At 36.0% G+C, this 20,248-nt stretch overlaps 1 protein-coding gene across 1 annotated transcript in view; it reads left to right on the top strand.

Moving 5' to 3' along the window:
• Positions 1 to 20,248, top strand: part of adgrv1 (adhesion G protein-coupled receptor V1) — a 472,167-nt gene that overhangs the window by 148,052 nt on the left and 303,867 nt on the right. The window contains exons 27-36 of the mRNA XM_062025438.1: positions 797 to 877; positions 5,806 to 5,945; positions 8,576 to 8,941; positions 9,000 to 9,243; positions 13,826 to 14,041; positions 14,128 to 14,343; positions 18,542 to 18,786; positions 18,855 to 19,036; positions 19,099 to 19,597; positions 19,664 to 19,973. Of these exons, the coding sequence (XP_061881422.1) occupies positions 797 to 877; positions 5,806 to 5,945; positions 8,576 to 8,941; positions 9,000 to 9,243; positions 13,826 to 14,041; positions 14,128 to 14,343; positions 18,542 to 18,786; positions 18,855 to 19,036; positions 19,099 to 19,597; positions 19,664 to 19,973 (2,499 nt within the window). The remainder of the gene's footprint in view (positions 1 to 796; positions 878 to 5,805; positions 5,946 to 8,575; positions 8,942 to 8,999; positions 9,244 to 13,825; positions 14,042 to 14,127; positions 14,344 to 18,541; positions 18,787 to 18,854; positions 19,037 to 19,098; positions 19,598 to 19,663; positions 19,974 to 20,248) is intronic.

Genomic DNA, 20,248 nt, shown 5'->3' with positions numbered 1-20,248 from the left:
TCTGTAGCGTCAAATATCTTGGTACTTGACGAATGACACCTGTTAGCATGCTAACTTTTTTAAGCTAATTTTGTAGGCATACACCTCAGTCATATTAACATTAGCATGCTAGCATTTCAAACACATGTTTCAGGTGCACACCTCAGAGTAATATATTTTGGTACTTGACACACATTTTACTGTTAGCATTTTAACATGCTAAAATTAGCGTGCTAGCTTTTTAAAAATCTAATTTAGCAGGTATAGCGTCATATCTTTTAGTATTTCACTAATACCCACTGTAAGCATGCTATTGTTGGCATGTTATAGTGCTGTTAGCGTGCTAGCTATTTAGCTCATTTTGCTCATATTTTTTGTTACTTGACGCTACCTGGCCAGCGTGCTAACTGTTTGCATTTCTGTTTGGCTTTGGCTCTTTAACGTTCACACGAAATTTCGACTAAAATTTTATTTTCTGGTTCGTTAAAAAAAAATTATTGTATATTGAACTGATTTTGAAGGTGAAAAACTACCAAAATGGCCCACTTTGAAAAAAGTTTGGGCACCCCTGGTGTAATGAAATTAACTTTAATAGACATTTTCAGATGTATGGTTTCCCGATGCTAAATTCCTGCTTGTGTGCTACCATCTGGCAGAAACCTTGCTCTGTTTTTGTGCGTTGTCTGTCTCTGTGAGCGGCCTCCTTCCCTATCAACAACCACTATCATGCCTTCTTGTGATATCTTATCTCCTGGTCTGACGCCCTGCTGTGAATCTTCCCCCTCCTCATGTGTGATCCTGACTTGTGATCCACCAGTGGATCACTTTCTGCATGTTGAGGAAAGTGGTAGTGGCGAGAGTGACTCTGATTTCCTGCCTTCATCCTTTTTCCATCATGGTAAGTGTTTATCCGTCTACTAGAGATCCACCGATATGTTTTTTTCAGGGCCGATACCGATACCGATTATTAGTCGTCAAGGAGGCCGATAACTGATATTTAAAGTCATTATTCATTTGCAGTAAAAGTTATATAAACATGAATATATAATCAGAGACTTAATAAGTCCTATTTGTCAAGCATTTTACACAGTTTGTTTTTTTAGCATTTAATTAATTATTGATTTCATGATTTAATAATTTTTCATGAGTTAAGTCCTATTGGTCAAGCATTTTACACAAAGTTTGGATTTTTAGCATTTAATTATTGATTTCATGATTTAATAATTTCCACAATTTAAGTCCTATTTGTCAAGCATTTTACACAAAGTTTGAATTTTTCACGATTGAATTCTTATTTTTTTTTCATTTTTTTTTTTCAGGGCCGATACCAATACCGATTATTAGTCGTCAAAGAGGCCAATAACCGATATCCATCCATCTTCTACCGCTTGTCCCTTATTTAAAGCCGATATTCATTTGCAGTAAAAGTTTTTTAAACATGAATATATAATCAGAAACTTAATAAGTCCTATTTGTCAAGCATTTTTACACAAAGTTTGGATTTTTAGCATTTAATTAATTATTGATTTCATGATTTAATCATTTTCACGATTTAAGTCCTATTTGTCAAGAATTTTACACAAAGTTTGGATTTTTCAAGATTAAATTCTTATTTTTTCACGATCTTTCACGATTTTATTCATATTTTATTCTTTTAATTTTCAGGGCCGATACTAATTATTATTAGTCGTCAAAGAGGCCAATAACCGATATTTAAAGCAGATAATCATTTGCAGTAAAAGTTTTTTAAACATGAATATATAATCAGAATAAGTCCTATTTGTCAAGCATTTTTACACAAAGTTTGGATTTTTAGCATTTAATTAATTATTGATTTAATGATTTAATCATTTTCACGATTGAAGTCCTATTTGTCAAGCATTTTACACAAAATTTGGATTTTTCACAATTTAATTCTTATTTTTTCACGCTTTAACTCCGGGTACTCCGGCTTCCTCCCACCTCCAAAGACATGCACCTGGGGATAGGTTGATTGGCAACACTAAATTGTCCCTAGTGTGTGAATGTGAGTCGGAATGTTGTCTGTGTTGGCCCTGCGATGAGGTGGCGACTTGTCCAGGGTGTACCCCACCTTCCGCCCAATGCAGTTGAGATAGGCTCCAGAACCCCCCGCCACCCCAAAAGGAACAAGCGGTAGAAAATGGATGGATGGATAATTCTTTTTTTTTTTTCACGATGTTTTTAAGGGCCGATACTAATACCGATTATTAGTCGTCAAAGAGGCCAATAACCGATATTTAAAGCCGGTATTCATTTGCAGTAAAAGTTTTTTAAACATGAATATATAATCAGAGACTTGATAAGTCCTATTTGTGAAGCATTTTACACAAAGTTTGGATTTTTAGCATTTAATTAATTGATTTAATAATTTTTCACGAATCAAGTCCTATTTGTCAAGCATTTTACACAAAGTTTGGATTTCACGATTTCATTCATATTTTTTTTTTCAGGGCCGACACCAATACCGATTATTAGTCGTCAAAGTGGCCAATAACCGATATTCATTTGCAATAAACGTTTTTTAAACATGAATATATAATCAGTCTTAATAAGTCCTATTTGTCAAGCATTTTACACAAAGTTTGGATTTTTAGCATTGAATTAATTGATTTCATGATTTAAGTCCTATTGTCAAGCATTTTATACAAAGTTTGGATTTTTCACGATTCTCCACGATTTAATTTTTTTTTTTTTCTTGATTTTTTTCAGGGCCGATACCAATACCGATTATTAGTCGTCAAGCAGGCCGACAACCGATATTTAAAGCCGACATTCATTTGCAGTAAACGTTTTTTAAACATGAAAATATAATCAGAAACTTGCTAAGTCCTATTTGTCAAGCATTTTAAACAAAGTTTGGATTTTCCACGATTTAATTCATTTTTTCTTGATTTTTTTAGGGCCGATACCTATACCGATTATTAATAGTCAAGGAGGCCGATAACTGATACTTAAAGCAGGTATTCATTTGCAATAAAAGTTATTTCAACATGAATACATATTCAGAGACTTAATACGTCCTGTTTGTCAAGCATTTTACACAAAGTTTGGATTTTTAGCAGCCATATCTTTTCTGTCGTCTTCATGTCCATCCATCTCTATCGCGTTGTCTGTTAGAATCACGGAACATGAAACTCGCAGCGCTCCTTTCATGAGCCCACTCTGCCAGTTTTTTCCAAGGCTTGTTGAGCGGGCGCCATTGAAACAAAGCGAGACCGGGAAGACGGCCGGAAATGTCTATGAATCTGCATGCATCATGTGTGCTTTTATAAAATTATATATATATATATATATATATATATATATATATATATATATATATATATTCTGATGTGCGGTCACAAACCAACCTCCCAGAGACAGTTCTGTTTAAAGTTCAAACGTTGGTTTATTCAGTCAGTTTTCTGAATAAAGGTTAACTTAAAGGTCTCCCGATTGGGGCTTCCCTTGAAACAAACAAATTATCACTGTTTCCATGTCTTGATCATGTCTCCTAAATTGCCTGGAACATATAGCAGAGAAACATCTGATCGGTGCAAAGTTCAATAAATCACAGCATTCAATGAATCAAACATCTTACACATTTAGCAGACTAATTTAAAAACTATATTTCAGTGGAGCAACACACTTACCGCCCGATGGCAGCAGACCTTTCCCAGCAGGGAGCCAGCCACACAATGAGTCAAACACTGAGGTGCTATTTAACTCAAACAGTGATTGCCAACCTGACACAGCTGCCTTGGGGCAGGTGGCCACACATCAGCCTGATTGAGGATAAAATTAGGGATGTACTTGCCTTCAATGACCACACCTAAAGAGTGGCGTAGTTTGGCCCCCTGGTGCATGCTTTCACTGTGATGGCTGGCCCTCTGCCCAGTCTCACCTGTTCGGAGGTATTGTGATGCTCCACAATATATATATATATATATATATATATATATATATATATATATATATATATATATATATATATATATATATATATATATATATATATATATATATATATATATATATATATGTATGTATATATACAGCAGCGTTAATTTTGTTGACTAAAAATTTTAGTTATTGTCATCTGTGTTCATTTTGACAGCAGTTTTTAATTGAGTTGGTCATAGTCTTTAGACGGAAATTTCTTTTAGTTTGTAATATTATACTCATCTAGACTGATTTAGTTTTAGTCTACTTTCAGTCAACTAAATTCCTCAAAATTTTAGTCGACTAAAATGACAGTCAATTGTGTCGACCACAACATAAGGTGTAAAGGATAACGTATCTTTGAAGTTGTCTCGAAACCGCTTTTAGTAAGGTTTTTGTGGAGCATCTCAAAACTAAATTCACAGCAAGACCTGTTTTAGTCAGGGGCAAATAGTTTGTTGACGATAGCTAAGACAAACATTTTTTAGTCAACAAAATTAACACTGATACTGTATATGTGTGTATATATATATGTATACATTTACTGTATTTAATGTACAGTATATATAATATATATATGCATTCAATATTTTTAAATATATATATATACATCATATATATTAGGGCTGTGAATCTTTGGGTGTCCCACAATTCGATTCAATATCGATTCTTGGGGTCGATTTTTTCCCGATGCAAAAGGATTCTCTATTCATTCAATACATAGGATTTCAGCAGGATCTACCCCAGTCTGCTGACATGCAAGCAGAGTAGTAGATTTTTGTAAAAAGCTTTTATAATTGTAAAGGACAATGTTTTATCAACTGATTGCAATAATGTCAATTTGTTTTAACTATTAAATGAACCAAAAATATGACTTATTTTATCTTTGTGAAAATATTGGACACAGTGTGTTGTCAAGCTTATGAGATGCGATGCAAGTGTAAGCCACTGTGACACTATTGTTCTTTTTTTATTATTTTTTTATAAATGTCTAATGATAAGGAAATTGTAACTAATATTGATACTGTTGTTGATAATATTCATTTTTGTTTCACTACTTTTGGTTTGTTCTGTGTCGTGTTTGTGTCTCCTCTCAATTGCTCTGTTTATTGCAGTTCTGAGAGTTGCTGGGTTGGGTTTGGTTTTGGAATTGGAATGCATTTTTATGGTATTGCTGTGTATTGTTTTGTTAGATTGATTAATTAAAAAAAACAAAAAAACATTAAAAATAAATAAATACATTTTAAAAAATAAATTTAAAAAAAAAGAGAATCGATTCTGAATCACACGTGAGAATCGCGATTCGAATTCGAATCGATTTTTTCCCACACCCCTAATATATATACATTAAATATGTATATATTATATATATATATATATATATATGTTTTTATATATATTTATAAACATTATTTATACATATACATATTATTTGTATACACACATTAAATATATAGAAATATTTTACATATGTTTATGTATATATATGTGTATATATATAATCAGAGCAAAGAAGAAACTAGAATATAAAACATGTTTTCAGTTATTTCACCTTTTTTTGTTAAGTACATAACTCCACATGTGTTCATTCATAGTTGTGATGCCTTCAGTGACAATCTACAATGTAAATAGTCATGAAAATAAAGAAAAGGCATTGAATGAGAAGGTGTGTCCAAACTTTTGGCCTGTATTGTAAAAAAAAAATATATATATATATATATATATATATATATATATATATATATATATATATATATATATATATATATATATATATATATATATATATATATATATATATTCATTCATTTTTGTATCATGTTCCTTGATTAATGCACCAAAGTAGAATGTTAAAGGAGAATTTTGATTTGTTCCATTGCACAGCCAGCTTGGGAGCTGCATCCCGCATCACAGTCACCATCGCTGCCTCGGACGATGCCCACGGAGTGTTTGACTTCAGCCCCGACTCTCTGTCCATTCATGGGACAGAACCTGAAGATGGACACAGCTCTGTGGTTCTACAGGTCAGTTAAGTAGTCTCACAAAAAGGTGGAAAAAAAGGAAAGTTGAATGGGTTTTTGAGCCATGTAACTAAGGAAAATATAATGCTGGTTAATACATCACTGGTGGTATTCAGGCTCCATCTAGTGGTAATCATTTAAACAAATACAATTATGTTTAGAAACATGTAAAACAATTGCACAAATGCACATCCAATAACCAAAGGTTTGCTGGAATAACATTCAATTAAAAATGTTATTTGTGGTGCTTGCAAAGCAAACATTCTGTTAATCTATTTTGTTTAACTCCATATCATTAAGTTTTATACATGGAGGATCTCATGGGACAAAGTTAAAGAAAATGTTTGAATATTTATTAAATGTGTCATTAATTAATGATAATTGGAATTAAACACATACATATGTCATTAAATGTGTCTGTACTTTATTTAGATTGTAGTACATTAATTTAATCATCTAAACATTTAGATAATTATTGATTTCCTGATTTAATCATTGTTCACGATTTAATAATTTTTTCTTTCTTTATTTATTTAATAATTTGTTTGATTAATGACGCATTTATGTAATTACTTAAATATTTATTTATTCATCTAATTGTGTCCCACTTGACCCCTATACAGAGATATTTGGATAATAATTAAAAATATACCAAATGAGACAAAATTACATAAATATTTAATTATTTACTTGATTGTGTCAATAATATATTAAATGATTCAATAATTCATGAAATATTTAAGTCAATGCTTTATTAAATGATTCAATAATTACATGTAATTTTACATTAAATACATTGATGACACATTAAATAACACATTTATGTATTTATTTCCAATTATCATTAATTAATTAGCCCTGTGATGAGGTGGCGACTTGTCCAGGGTGTACCCCGCCTTCCGCACGAATGCAGCTGAGATAGGCTCCAGCACCCCCCGCGACCCCGAAAGGAACAAGCGGTAGAAAATGGATGGATTAATTAATTACCCATTTTAGTAATTATTAACTTATTTTATTAATATTTTTATTCATGCGGCGTGAAAAAGTTTCCGTCACCTGTAAGGGTTATTTTGATAATAATTAAAAACATACCAAATGGGAAAAAAATTAAATAGGTAAATATTTACTTGAATGTGTCATTATTTAATTCAATGATTAATAAATTGATTAAATCATAAAATATTGAATTTAATGATTAGTTAAAGGATTTCTTAAACATAATTTTCATTAAATACATTTATGACACAATTAATAACACATGTTTGTATTTATTTCCATTATAATTATTTAATGACTGAATTTAAAATGTGTAGTTATTTATATTACTATTCATGGGGTGTAAAACATCTGTTATCTATAAGGAAGAGAGATATATTGATTATAATTGAAAATATACCAAATGGGAAAGAATGCATCAATAAGTAAATATGCAAATATTGACTTAAATGTGTCATTAATGAATTAAATAACAACATAACCCACCTCGAAGCTATTTTATGAAATAATTCATTAAATATTGAAATCATTGATTAATTGCATGATACGATAATCAAGTGTAATTTTACAGTAAATACATTGATGACACATTTAATAAATCATATTTATTTCCAATGATAATAATTAAGAATTATAATATTCAATGACACATTTTAATATTTTTTTAAAGATGTATTTGTTTCTATTGTTTATGTTTCAATTCATGGGGCGTGAAAACGTTTCTGTCACCCATAAAGGATATTTTGATAATTAAAAACATACCAAATGGGAATAAATTAAATATTTAACCATGTACTTTAATGTGTCATTATTTAATTAAATGATTAATAAATTGATTAAATCATGAAATATTTAATTCAATGATTAGTTGAAAGATTCCATAATTAAACGTAATTGACGTTAAATAAATTTACGACACATTTAATAACACATTTTTGTATTTATTTCCAATTATAATTAATCAATGACCGAATTTAAAATGTATATTTATTTATATTATTTATATTACTATTCATGGGGTGTGAAAAAGTGTCTGAGAGATACATTGATAATAATTGAAAATATACCAAATGGGAAATAATGTATACATAAGTAAATATTTAAATATTCACTTAAATGTGTCATTAATTAATTAAATGATTAAATTATTAATTGAATCCTGAAATATTTAAATCATTGATTAATTAAATGATTCAATAATTAAATGTAATTTTACAGTAAATAAATTGATGACACATTTATTAAATGATAAATAAATCATATGTATTTCCAACTAAATAATTAAGACTTATAATAATTAATGACACATTTTAATAATTTTAAAGATGTATTTGTTTCTATTGTTTATGTTTCAATTCATGGGGCGTGAAAGCGTTTCTGTGGCCTACAAGTGGGTGTGAGAGAAAACAATTGAGAGCCACAGCTGTATATAAAGGTAATACTGCCCCCTAGTGGCTGTGAGCACAACAAGCAACAGTGGCAGAGTAATGATCTTGCTGCAATGACAAAATAACGACTCACTTAGGCCAACTAACTACACATTCTACTTCAATGGACGCTGGGTGGTCATTTTATTAGAACAACAAATTCCCACCCATCCTCTGAAGTTTTGTTCCTCATCTTGCAACGTCATCCAGGTGGATCGGTCCTTTGGCGACCTCTCTAACGTCACGGTCTACTGGGAGGCCGAACCCAGCTCGAGCGGAGAACTCCTCAACCGGTTTGGAAACGTCACCTTTGCCGTCGGTCAGACATCGGAGAACATCGTGGTCTCCGTGGCCCAGGACGAAGTTCCCGAGTTGGACGAGAGCTTCGCCGTTTCCTTGGTTAACGTGTCCCACGGTCGTCTGGGCGTCAAGACCCGTGCGACTCTGACCGTGCTGGCCAGTGACCACCCTTACGGCGTTTTTGTCTTCTCCAACGACACAAGGCCCGTTCGACTGCCTGAAGGCGACTCTGTCGTTGCCCTCAGCATCCTGCGACAGAAAGGCCTAACGGGACAGGTGGGTCTGTAGTCGTGTTTCCTGACTTCCTCCGGACTCATTCTTTGGCTTTGTCCAGGTGCGGGTCACGTACAGGACACTTAGGGAAACAGATCCAGCACCGTACCGGACATCAGGGGTGGGTCGAGCCACCGAAGGGCGAGACTTTGCTCCGCTCTTCGAATCGGTGGTGTTCTTGGCGAACCAGAGTGAAGCCAACATTGCTGTTCAAGTGTTGGATGACGAGGACCCGGAGAGAGACGAGTCTGTCTTCGTGCAGTTGATTGGCGTTCAGCTCGTCCAAGGAGGGCAGGAGAGGCTGGGTAAGAACACATTTCATCTTTGTCATTTTTTTGCCATCAGAGCTCTCCTCTAGTTGAAACCCAGGAAATCCGAAGGGGTCTCAGTTAATTATTTTTTTTTAAAAGTATTTTTCGAAATGTCAAAAAGTCTGAATTTTTTTTGTCAAAAAGTCTGGATTTTTTTTATGAAAAAGTCGAAACTTTTTGGTGAAAAAGTCTGAATTTTTTGTTAGTGTCAAAAAGTCTGAATTTTTTTCTAAGTGTCAAAAGGTCAACATTTTTTTGGTCAAAAAGTCTGAATTTTTTCTAAGTGTCAAAAAGTCAAATTTTTTCTAAGAGTCAAAAAGTCGAAATTTTTTTTGTCAAATAGTCAAAATTTTTTTGTCAAAAAGTCTGAATTTTTTGTTAGTGTCAAAAAGTCTGAATTTTTTCTAAGTGTCAAAAGGTCAACATTTTTTTTGTCAAAAAGTCTGAATTTTTTCTAAGTGTCAAAAAGTCTGAATTTTTTGTAAGTGTCAAAAAGTCTAAATTTTTTCCAAGTGTCAAAAAGTCGAATTTTTTTGTAAGTGTCAAAAAGTCTAAATTTTTTCTAAGGGTCAAAAAGTCGAAATTTTTTCCAAGTGTCAAAAAGTCGGAATTTTTTCCAAGTGTCAAAAAGTCGAATTTTTTTCTAAGGGTCAAAAAGTCGAAATTTTTTCTAAGTGTCAAAAAGTCTAATTTTTTTCTAAGTGTCAAAAATTCGAAAGTTTTTCTAAGTGTCAAAAAGTAAAAAAAAATGTAAGTGTCAAAAAGTCAGAATTTTTTGTAAGTGTCAAAAAGTCGAATTTTTTTTTGTCAAAAAGTCAACATTTTTTTGTCAAAAAGTCAAAAAAATGTTGTTCAAAAAATCAGAATTTTTTGTCAAAAAGTCAGAATTTTTTCTTAGTGTCAAGAAGTCGAAATTTTTTTTGTCAAAAAGTCTGAATTTTTTCCAAGTGTCAAAAAGCCGGAAAGTATTCACAGCACATTTTGTTACGTTACAGCCTCATTCCAAAAAAGGCTAAATACATTTTTGTCCTCAAAATTCTTCAGACAATACCCCATAATGACGATGGGAAGAGTTTTTTTAACCAAAAATTTGCAAATGTATTAAAAATAAAATCACATGTACCATATTTTCCGGACTGTAAGGCGCACTTAAAATTCTTTTTTTTTCTCAAAACTCAACAGTGCGCCTTATAACCCGGTGCGCCTAATGTAAGGAATAATTTGGGTTAAGCATACCCACCTCGAAGCTATTTTATTTGGTGCATGGTGTAATGATAAGTGTGACCAGTAGATGGCAGTCAAACATAAGAGATACGTGTAGACTGCACTATGATGGCAATATGGCTCAAGTAAACAACAGCAACATTTTAAATGTTTCATTGAAAATATAGAACATTACACACGGCGCTCAAAAATCTATCAAAATGTTTTAGAATGACTTTGGTAAGCTATGAAGCCGCACTGCTTGAAGGATTGTCGGCGCATTAAACATTTGAGTTTAATTATGGTGTGTGTATAAGGTAAGACATATTATTTGGCGTTTTGTTTCGCAATATTATGCAAAAGCAACTTTTCTTACCTTCTGGTACCTGCTGATCTGTATTTGGGATCTGCGTAAATCCTTAAAACTGTGTGCGCGTCCGCCTTTGTAGTCCGTGGTTCCCACTCCGGACCGCTCCACCAGCGCTCGCAGCACTTGGCTTTGCTGCGCGATTTGCTCCTGCATTGCTTCCATCCTCGATGTCGAAACCTCGGCTATGAGCTGTCCCAGTGCCGCTGTTGGGCTTGGTGTCGTCATTGTCCTGTATTTATTTATTAATTTTTTTAAATTGGTCGCCAGATGTAGAAGTTGCTTCCTAGCAGTTCCACTGTAGACACGGCACAGGAGCCAAGCGTGCAGTTTTAACAAAGTTTTATTGTGCATAGATTGTTTGTCAAAGTCTTTCTCCAGTAGAATGTGACTTTTCAGTCACGTCCATATCCTCTCTCCTCCCCTGCTCTCGGCCGCTTACTGTTAAAGGGAAACTTCGGTTTTTTTCAACCTGGGCCCTGTTTTCATAATTTTTTCTGTATATGTGAGTGCTGGATAAAACATTTTTTGAGGTCGCGCCAGTATTGAGCAGGGCAGGCAGCCTCCAGCCCAGCTAACGCTCGTACACAGGGCAAATGGCTCTCGTCAAAATTCGGCCTATAAACATGCATTTTTTTCACACTGACAGGCTCAGATAGTTACAATGAGTGTCCGACAACATACTAGAAAGGAGAAATTAACGTATGTCTCTACCTTTAGCTGGAGATCGCTGTATGTTGTGAGCTGTGTCCAAATCTCACCACGCTACAAATCTCGTTCCGAAATCTCGCGATAACTCGCGACAAAACACCGGTGGAAAAACAGTTACCTGACTGAGGTGAAGAGAGATGACTGAAGTGATTTTCTGTTGGATTACCGAAGACTGTTATTTTAGTTTTATAGAAAAGTTTGTTTGTTTGTCTGTCATGGCTGAATTTTTGCCTGATGTGGACGATTTGATTTGTCGCGAGTTATCGCGAGATTTCGGAACGAGATTTGTAGCGTGGTGAGATTTGGACACAGCTCACAACATACAGCGATCTCCAGCTAAAGGTAGAGACATACGTTAATTTCTCCTTTCTAGTATGTTGTCGGACACTCATTGTAACTATCTGAGCCTGTCAGTGTGAAAAAAATGCATGTTTATAGGCCGAATTTTGACGAGAGCCATTTGCCCTGTGTACGAGCGTTAGCTGGGCTGGAGGCTGCCTGCCCTGCTCAATACTGGCGCGACCTCAAAAAATGTTTTATCCAGCACTCACATATACAGAAAAAATTATGAAAACAGGGCCCAGGTTGAAAAAAACCGAAGTTTCCCTTTAAAGACAACAGATGATTAGATTAACACATACTACCTGTGGAATCTAATCACCTGTCAGCTGTGTCTCGCCGTCAGCACATGCCCGCCCCCATCCGACGGTGCTCGTCCTCAGCACCATAGACAGAGGCGGTGACCTTTGCTCCTGCAGGCGCGCTGGCCACACCTCCCCCCACAGAAGAAAACTTTGTTTTTTATATGGCAAACACAAAATATGCAATATTTTCCCAAAAGATATTTCAAAGTGGAATATTTGATGTTCAGTAATTGGAGCCTTAAATAGGTCAATAATTCATTAAAAAAATTTTGTTTCATTATTATTTTTTGAGCAATGACAGTTTAAAAAAATTGCACCAAAAGGTGATAATTGATCAATATTTTTGTAACGTGTTTTGTTTGTTTTATATGCAAATTTTTGGAAGAAAACTTTAATTTTTATTTGGCAAACACACAAAATATGCAATATTTTCCCAAAAGACATTTCAAAGTGGAACATTTGTTAATAGTCATCAATAATTCATAACAACATTGATTTTGATTCATTATTATTTTTTGAGCAAGGACAGTTTTAAAGAAAAATACAGTCTACATGGCAGCTTTTTGTTATTAGAGTCAACATTGTGTCAATTATAATTCGTTAATATTTTTTTAAACCTTTTTTTTGTTTTTAATGCTCTTTTTTTGGAAGAAAACTTAGTTTTTTATTTGGCAAACACACAAAATATGCAATGTTTTTGTTATTACAGTCCACATTGCAACTTTAACCCGTTACGGCAAAGCAATATTTTCCCCAAAAAACATTTCAAAGTGGAATATTTGATGTGAAATAATTGGAGCCTTGAATAGGTCAATAATTCATAACAACAATGATTTTGATTCAATATTATTTTTTGAGCAAGGACAGTTTTAAAGAAAAATACAGTCTACATGGCAGCTTTTTGTTATTAGAGTCAACATTGTGTCAATTATAATTCGTTAATATTTTTTTAAACCTTTTTTTTGTTTTTAATGCTCTTTTTTTGGAAGAAAACTTTGTTTTTTATTTGGCAAACACACAAAATATGCAATGTTTTTGTTATTACAGTCCACATTGCAACTTTAACCCGTTACGGCAAAGCAATATTTTCCCCAAAAAACATTTCAAAGTGAAATATTTGATGTGAAATAATTGGAGCCTTGAATAGGTCAATAATTCATAACAACAATGATTTTGATTCAATATTATTTTTTGAGCAATGACAGTTTTAAAGAAAAATACAGTCTACATGGCAGCTTTTTGTTATTAGAGTCAACATTGTGTCAATTATAATTCGTTAATATTTTTTTAAACCTTTTTTTTTGTTTTTAATGCTCTTTTTTTTGAAGAAAACTTTGTTTTTTATTTGGCAAACACACAAAATATGCAATGTTTTTGTTATTACAGTCCACAACCCGTTACGGCAAAGCAATATTTTCCCCAAAAAACATTTCAAAGTGGAATATTTGATGTGAAATAATTGGCAGCTTTGTGTTATTAGGGTCAATATTGCAACTTTAACTCGTTACATTTCACCTCTTTGCTCTTTTATTCTACTTTCTAATTTTTTTTTTGGCATTCTAGTATTTTTAGAATGCGCTGTGGGCCGCACTTGGGACGCCCCTAATGTAAAACATCCAATGCATAATATCCTCTTATTTTTCCTTACCAGTTTCCAACTCCCCCTCTCTCGGCCCTGCCATGGACATTGTCGCCCAGGTGATAATTGAGGCGAGCGATGACGCTTTTGGTGTCCTCCAACTGTCAGCTGCAGCTGTCAGCGTGGCTGAAGACTACGTCGGGCCGATTATAAACGTCACACGCGTTGGCGGGATATTTGCCGATGTATCGGTAAAGTTCCGTGCCGTGCCTCTGAGCGCCAGAGTCAGTAAGTCTAAGGGCGGGGGATGCACTATGAACAATGAATGAGTCTCCACTCTTGTCTCAATGTCCACCTGCGTGTGTTTCCTGCAGGTGAAGACTACAGTGTTGCCTCCACCGATGTGGTCCTCCTCGAAGGGGAATCCAGCAAATCCGTTCCCATCTACGTCATCAATGATGTGGTCCCTGAGCTGGAGGAGACCGTCGTCGTCGAGCTGATCAACCAAACGACCGGAGGAGCTCTGCTGGGCGAGCTCACACGTGCCGTCATCACCATATTGCCTTCTGATGACCCTTTTGGTGCCTTTGGTGAGTTCAAAGTACACTACCTTTCTTGACGTGAAAACAAGTGACCACACCATTTTTCTTTATCATGATGTTTGCTCACACAAGGGACAATTATACAGAAATAAAACTTGCAGAATTGGAGTAGTCAGTGTACAACTTGTATAGGAGTATTTGCAAAGCACAGAATATGTCTTACCTTGATTGTCCTAAATCAGGGGTGTCCAAAGTTTTTGACTTAGGGGCGCATTGGGCTAAAAACACACACATTCTAATACTAGGTCAGGATTTCTTCGGTTTGTTTGTTTTTGTCATTACTGCCATAAGTGGTGGAAAAGTGTATTACAACTGTATGTATATGTATGTATATATACACTACCGTTCAAAAGTTTGGGGTCACCCAAACAATTTTGTGGAATAGCCTTCATTTTTAAGAACAAGAATAGACTGTCGAGTTTCAGATGAAAGTTCTCTTTTTCTGGCCATTTTGAGCGTTTAATTGACCCCACAAATGTGATGCTCCAGAAACTCAATCTGCTCAAAGGAAAGTCAGTTTTGTAGCTTCTGTAACGAGCTAAACTGTTTTCAGATGTGTGAACATGATTGCACAAGGGTTTTCTAATCATCAATTAGCCTTCTGAGCCAATGAGCAAACACATTGTACCATTAGAACACTGGAGTGATAGTTGCTGGAAATGGGCCTCTATACACCTATGTAGATATTGCACCAAAAACTAGACATTTGCAGCTAGAATAGTCATTTAGCACATTAGCAATGTATAGAGTGTATTTCTTTAGAGTTAAGACTAGTTTAAAGTTATCTTCATTGAAAAGTACAGTGCTTTTCCTTAAAAAATAAGGACATTTCAATGTGACCCCAAACTTTTGAACGGTAGTATATATATATATATATATATATATATATATATATATATATATATATATATATATATATATATATATATATATATATATATATATATATATATATATATATATATATATATATACATATATATATATATATATATATATATACATATATACATACACATATACTATATATACATATATACAGTCGTGGTCAAAAGTTTACATACACTTGTAAAGAACATAATGTCATGGCTGTCTTGAGTTTCCAATAATTTCTACAACACTTATTTTTTGTGATAGAGTGATTGGAGCACATACTTGTTGGTCACAAAAAACATTCATGAAGTTTGGTTCTTTTATGAATTTATTATGGATCTACTGAAAATGTGACCAAATCTGCTGGGTCAAAAGTATACACACAGCAATGTTAATATTTGGTTACATGTCCCTTGGCAAGTTTCACTGCAATAAGGTGCTTTTGGTAGCCATCCACAAGCTTCTGCTTGAATTCTTGACCACTTCTCTTGACAAAATTGGTGCAGTTCAGCTAAATGTGTTGGTTTTGTGACATGGACTTGTTTCTTCAGCATTGTCCACACGTTTAAGTCAGGACTTTGTGAAAACCATTCTAAAACCTTAATTCTAGCCTGATTTAGCCATTCCTTTACCATTTTTGACGTGTGTTTGGGGTCATTGTCCTGTTGGAACACCCAACTGCGCCCAAGACCCAACCTCCGGACTGATGATTTTAGGTTGTCCTGAAGAATTTGGAGGTAATCCTCCTTTTTCATTGTACCATTTACTCTCTGTAAAGCACCAGTTCCATTGGCAGCAAAACAGGCCCAAAGCATAATACTACCACCACCATGCTTGACGGTAGGGAAGGTGTTCCTGGGATGAAAGGCCTCACCTTTTCTCCTCCAAATATATTGCTCGGTATTGTGGCCAAACCGCTAAATTTTTGTTTCATCTGACATACCATAGACAAAGAAAAGACCTTCTGGAGGAAAGTTCTGTGGTCAGAGAGAGAAACATAAAATAATTTATAAAGGACTGCATTTTCTCCGACTTAACTTTGGCCTGTCCCACTAGACCAGGAGTGTCAAACTTGTTTTCATTGAGGGCCACACCGCAGTCATGGCTGCCATTGGAGGGCCGCTTGTAACAGTAAATAATTAATTAATATGCCTATGAATTAAAATATTTTAAAAAATGTTTACATAAAGAGTAAAACAAATCTGTGGATTTGACCACTGGTTTTTACAGAAAAAAACTGGCAGTTTAGTTGCCAGACACTTACTGTCAAATATATGGTGTTATTTTATTATTATTATTTTTACAACATATTACTGTAAATAGAAATACAGTACCGCTGTTTAGTTTTATTTTGGCAACTCAGCTGCCAGTTTTTTTCCGTAATAAAATAACGTTCCTCATCCACGAATCTTTCATCCTCGCTCCAATTAATGGGGTAATCGTCGCTTTCTCGGTCCGAATCTTTCTCGCTGCATTGTAAACAATAGGGAAATGTGAGCAGCCCTTCCTCCTCTGACGTCACGCTACTTCCGGTATAGGCAAGGCTTTTTTTTTTATCAGAGACCAAAAGTTGCGAACTTTATCGTCGTCGTTCTCTACTAAATCCTTTCAGCAAAAATATGGCAATATCGTGAAATGATCAAGTATGACACATAGAATGGATCTGCTATCCCCGTTTAAATAAAACAATTTCATTTCAGTAGGCCTTTAAGTATTTATTTGGATTTTGACCAAAAAAGTTTGATAATATAATATTTGTTGCAATATTGGACACTGTTTTCCCCCCCTGTCAAACTAGAAAAAACAACCTTATACCTTTAGTAAGAAAATAAAAAGTAAAGAAAGAAAATATAAGGTATTTTATTGACACATATTATTTCCAGGCCATATAAAATGACGTGGAGGGCCAGATCTGGCCCGCGGGCCTTGAGTTTGACACCTGTCCACTAGACACACCAATGAGCTTGTTTATACATGTACAATAAAACTCCTCATAGGAAGTCGCCATTTGTTATAAGTTTGTGACATGATACAATGCACATTAATGAACATATCAAATATAAATGTGACAGATTGGAGCCAAAGGCTGATTTCCATCTGCATCTCATTGCAAAGAAACAAGTCCAGGGCTCTGGGGTGGTATAGCTCGGTTGGTAGAGCGGCCGTGCCAGCAACTTGAGGGTTGCAGGTTCGATCCCCGCTTCCGCCATCCTAGTCACTGCCGTTGTGTCCTTGGGCAAGACACTTTACCCACCTGCTCCCAGTGCCACCCACACTGGTTTGAATGTAACTTAGATATTGGGTTTCACTATGTAAAGCGCTTTGAGTCACTTGAGAAAAAGCGCTATATAAATGTAATTCACTTCACTTCACTTCGCTCTCACTAATTCCGCGTTATAGTGAGTTGTATTTTTCACAAGTGGGAAGCCGGTCCCTGAAAATAATGCCTCCATTAAACCGGTCCGTGGTGAAAAAAAGGTTGGAGACCACTGGTTTAGATGATCGGATCTTCTCCCTAACTGACATGAGGGTTTAAGGTCGGAGTCTGATCATGTCTAGATGTTAATTTCGACACTGCCCTCGCCCCCTTGTGGTGGAAAATGGTAACGGTCATAACTTCCTTCCACATGCTCCGATCTTCCTGAAATGTTTGATGGTGAGCCAGAGTGTTGGGTGGGAGGCAACTGCAGTGGCGCCAATATCGCCCCCTTGTGATGGAAAATTATAACAGTCATAACTTCCTTAAACATGCGCCGATCTTCCTGAAATTGTTTTATGGTGGGTTAGGGTGTTGGGTGGGACGTGACCGCAAGCATCATGCATGTCGGCCCACTCGCGTGAACCTCGCCGTGCAACGGGGGCGAGGGCTCGCTCAACGATGCTCGCGTTTTATTTGCATTTACATTTTATTGACAGTTTATTTAGGAAATATATATTTTATTATTATTACATTTAGTTAAAATGTACTTATTTTAGCACTGTGTGTTTGTATGTCCATTTTTTTTTTCAGTAAGTCTCTTTTTATGCAGTATATTAGATTTTTTTTAATCAGCCTGACCTAAGCTTTAATAATATTTTTGATTAACACATGCTTTCAGATTATTTAACAAGGTTTGTCCTGTTAAACTGTAAGTAGGTCAGATATAATTATTCAATACCATTAAAATAAGTCAGATTATTAATTCAGTGTTGATTTTTAAGTGGGCTCTGGCCCCTCTGTAGCGGGAAAGTTGGGCCCTGAGATCAAAAAGGTTAAAAGCCTCTGTTCCAAGTTGTATCGTAATGTTTGAATCTTCTTTGTTCTTTCGTCCAGTCTTCCGTGCTGCCCCCGTCACCGTAGAGGAACCGGATTCTGAAGCCATTGATGTTGCACTGCCAATAGTCCGCAACGCTGGCACTATAGGGACGGTGGTTATCCAATGGCAGGCCACTGTCAATGGTAAACTTGCTGTGGGCGACATCAGGCCCACATCGGGGGAGGTGACGTTTGCTCCCGGAGAGACCACGAAGACTCTCAGAGTGGAGGTCCTAGCTGATGATATTCCTGAAATCGCCGAGGTAAGAACGGTAAAGCAGAAGGTGGCGTTAGGGTTGACCCATCAAAATGTTCAATATGTCTTTGCCAGATTATCAAGATAGAACTTACGAGTGCCAGCAATGGTGGAAACCTTGGCGCTGATAGGTCTGTTGACATCAAAGTGCCTGCCAATGACAATCCATACGGGACGGTCTACTTCGGCCAGTCTGTGTACCGCCTCCAGGAGCCACTGGAAGGAGTCTTTGGCGCCAACATTACGGTCCACAGAAGGTAACCAGGGATTTTACGGGAATGAAATCACATATGACACGTTTGTGGTACTTTCATTTCAGAGACGGGCACTTTGGGCGCTTGCAAATCCTGTACAGCACTGCCGAGATCGACCCGGTCCACTCAGCTCAAGCAGATGGCCAGAACCTACTGATGTACTATGACCTCCCAAAACCAGGGGTTCCAGCCCGTCCCCCTCAAGGGTCCATTAACATCACCAGTCAGACGGATCCCCTGGCGACATGTGCAGCCGCATGTCTGAGAGAGCGCGCTTGCCGGGCCTTCTCTCTGTCATCAGGCACATCCCCACCATCCTGTACCTGGGTCACTTCTGGGGATGACGAACTAGAAACACAATCCCAGGTTTTGACTTATGTCAAAAATGTGACAGCAGCTGCTGTCCTGTTCAGTAGTCAGGCTGTGGCGGGCAGCGATTATGTGGCCGTGACGGCACAAAGTGCCTTTATGGAGGCTGGGTCAGGGGAAGCCAACCTCACGGTCCTCATTTTGACCGATACATTCCCAGAAATGGATGAAAGCTTTGCCATACAGATCTTACAGGTACAGTATTTTCTTTTCCATGGTTTATTTCTGACACGTACTAACAAATGTTACACCCTTCAAAAGGTAGGACTGATGAACGCGACTGCGTCCCAGAAGAATCTTCCTCATATCGGCCAGCCAGATAAGGCGGTGGTCACTATAGGGTTGAACGGCGACGCATTCGGCGTGTTTTTGATATACAGCGTCAGTCCCAACGCCACTGACCAGGGACTCTATGTTGAGGTTCGAGAAGAACCTCTGGTGGTGGTTCCCCTGGTCATTGAAAGGAGAGGAGGGAACTTGGGCACGGTTACCGTGGAGTGGAGGTTTGTTGGGGGAAAAGCCACACCAGATGGGGACTTCACTGGAACAGGGGGCACCCTGGTGTTTGATGGTAAGTGGAACATGTACAACTTTGGAACCACAGTGGGACCTCGATTTACAAACTTAATTGATACTGATACTTGGTATCGTTATTGTCGACCTGCCCTTGGCTCTCCAAGTACCACCATTATGACCAACATTAAAACACAGTAAGCCTAAGTATTCATTAAAAACAAGGCAGAGGTATTATTTAACAAGTATATTTCATATTTTTGGCCACTGTAACATTACACACAGTTTGAAAAGTAACACTGTATTTAAATATTTAATTAAGTGATTCATCGG

Source organism: Entelurus aequoreus, linkage group LG17 (assembly GCF_033978785.1).
Source record: "Entelurus aequoreus isolate RoL-2023_Sb linkage group LG17, RoL_Eaeq_v1.1, whole genome shotgun sequence".
NCBI lineage: Eukaryota > Metazoa > Chordata > Actinopteri > Syngnathiformes > Syngnathidae > Entelurus > Entelurus aequoreus.
The sequence above is the reverse complement of the archived record's forward strand: the minus strand, read 5'-3'. Positions and strand labels throughout refer to the sequence as shown.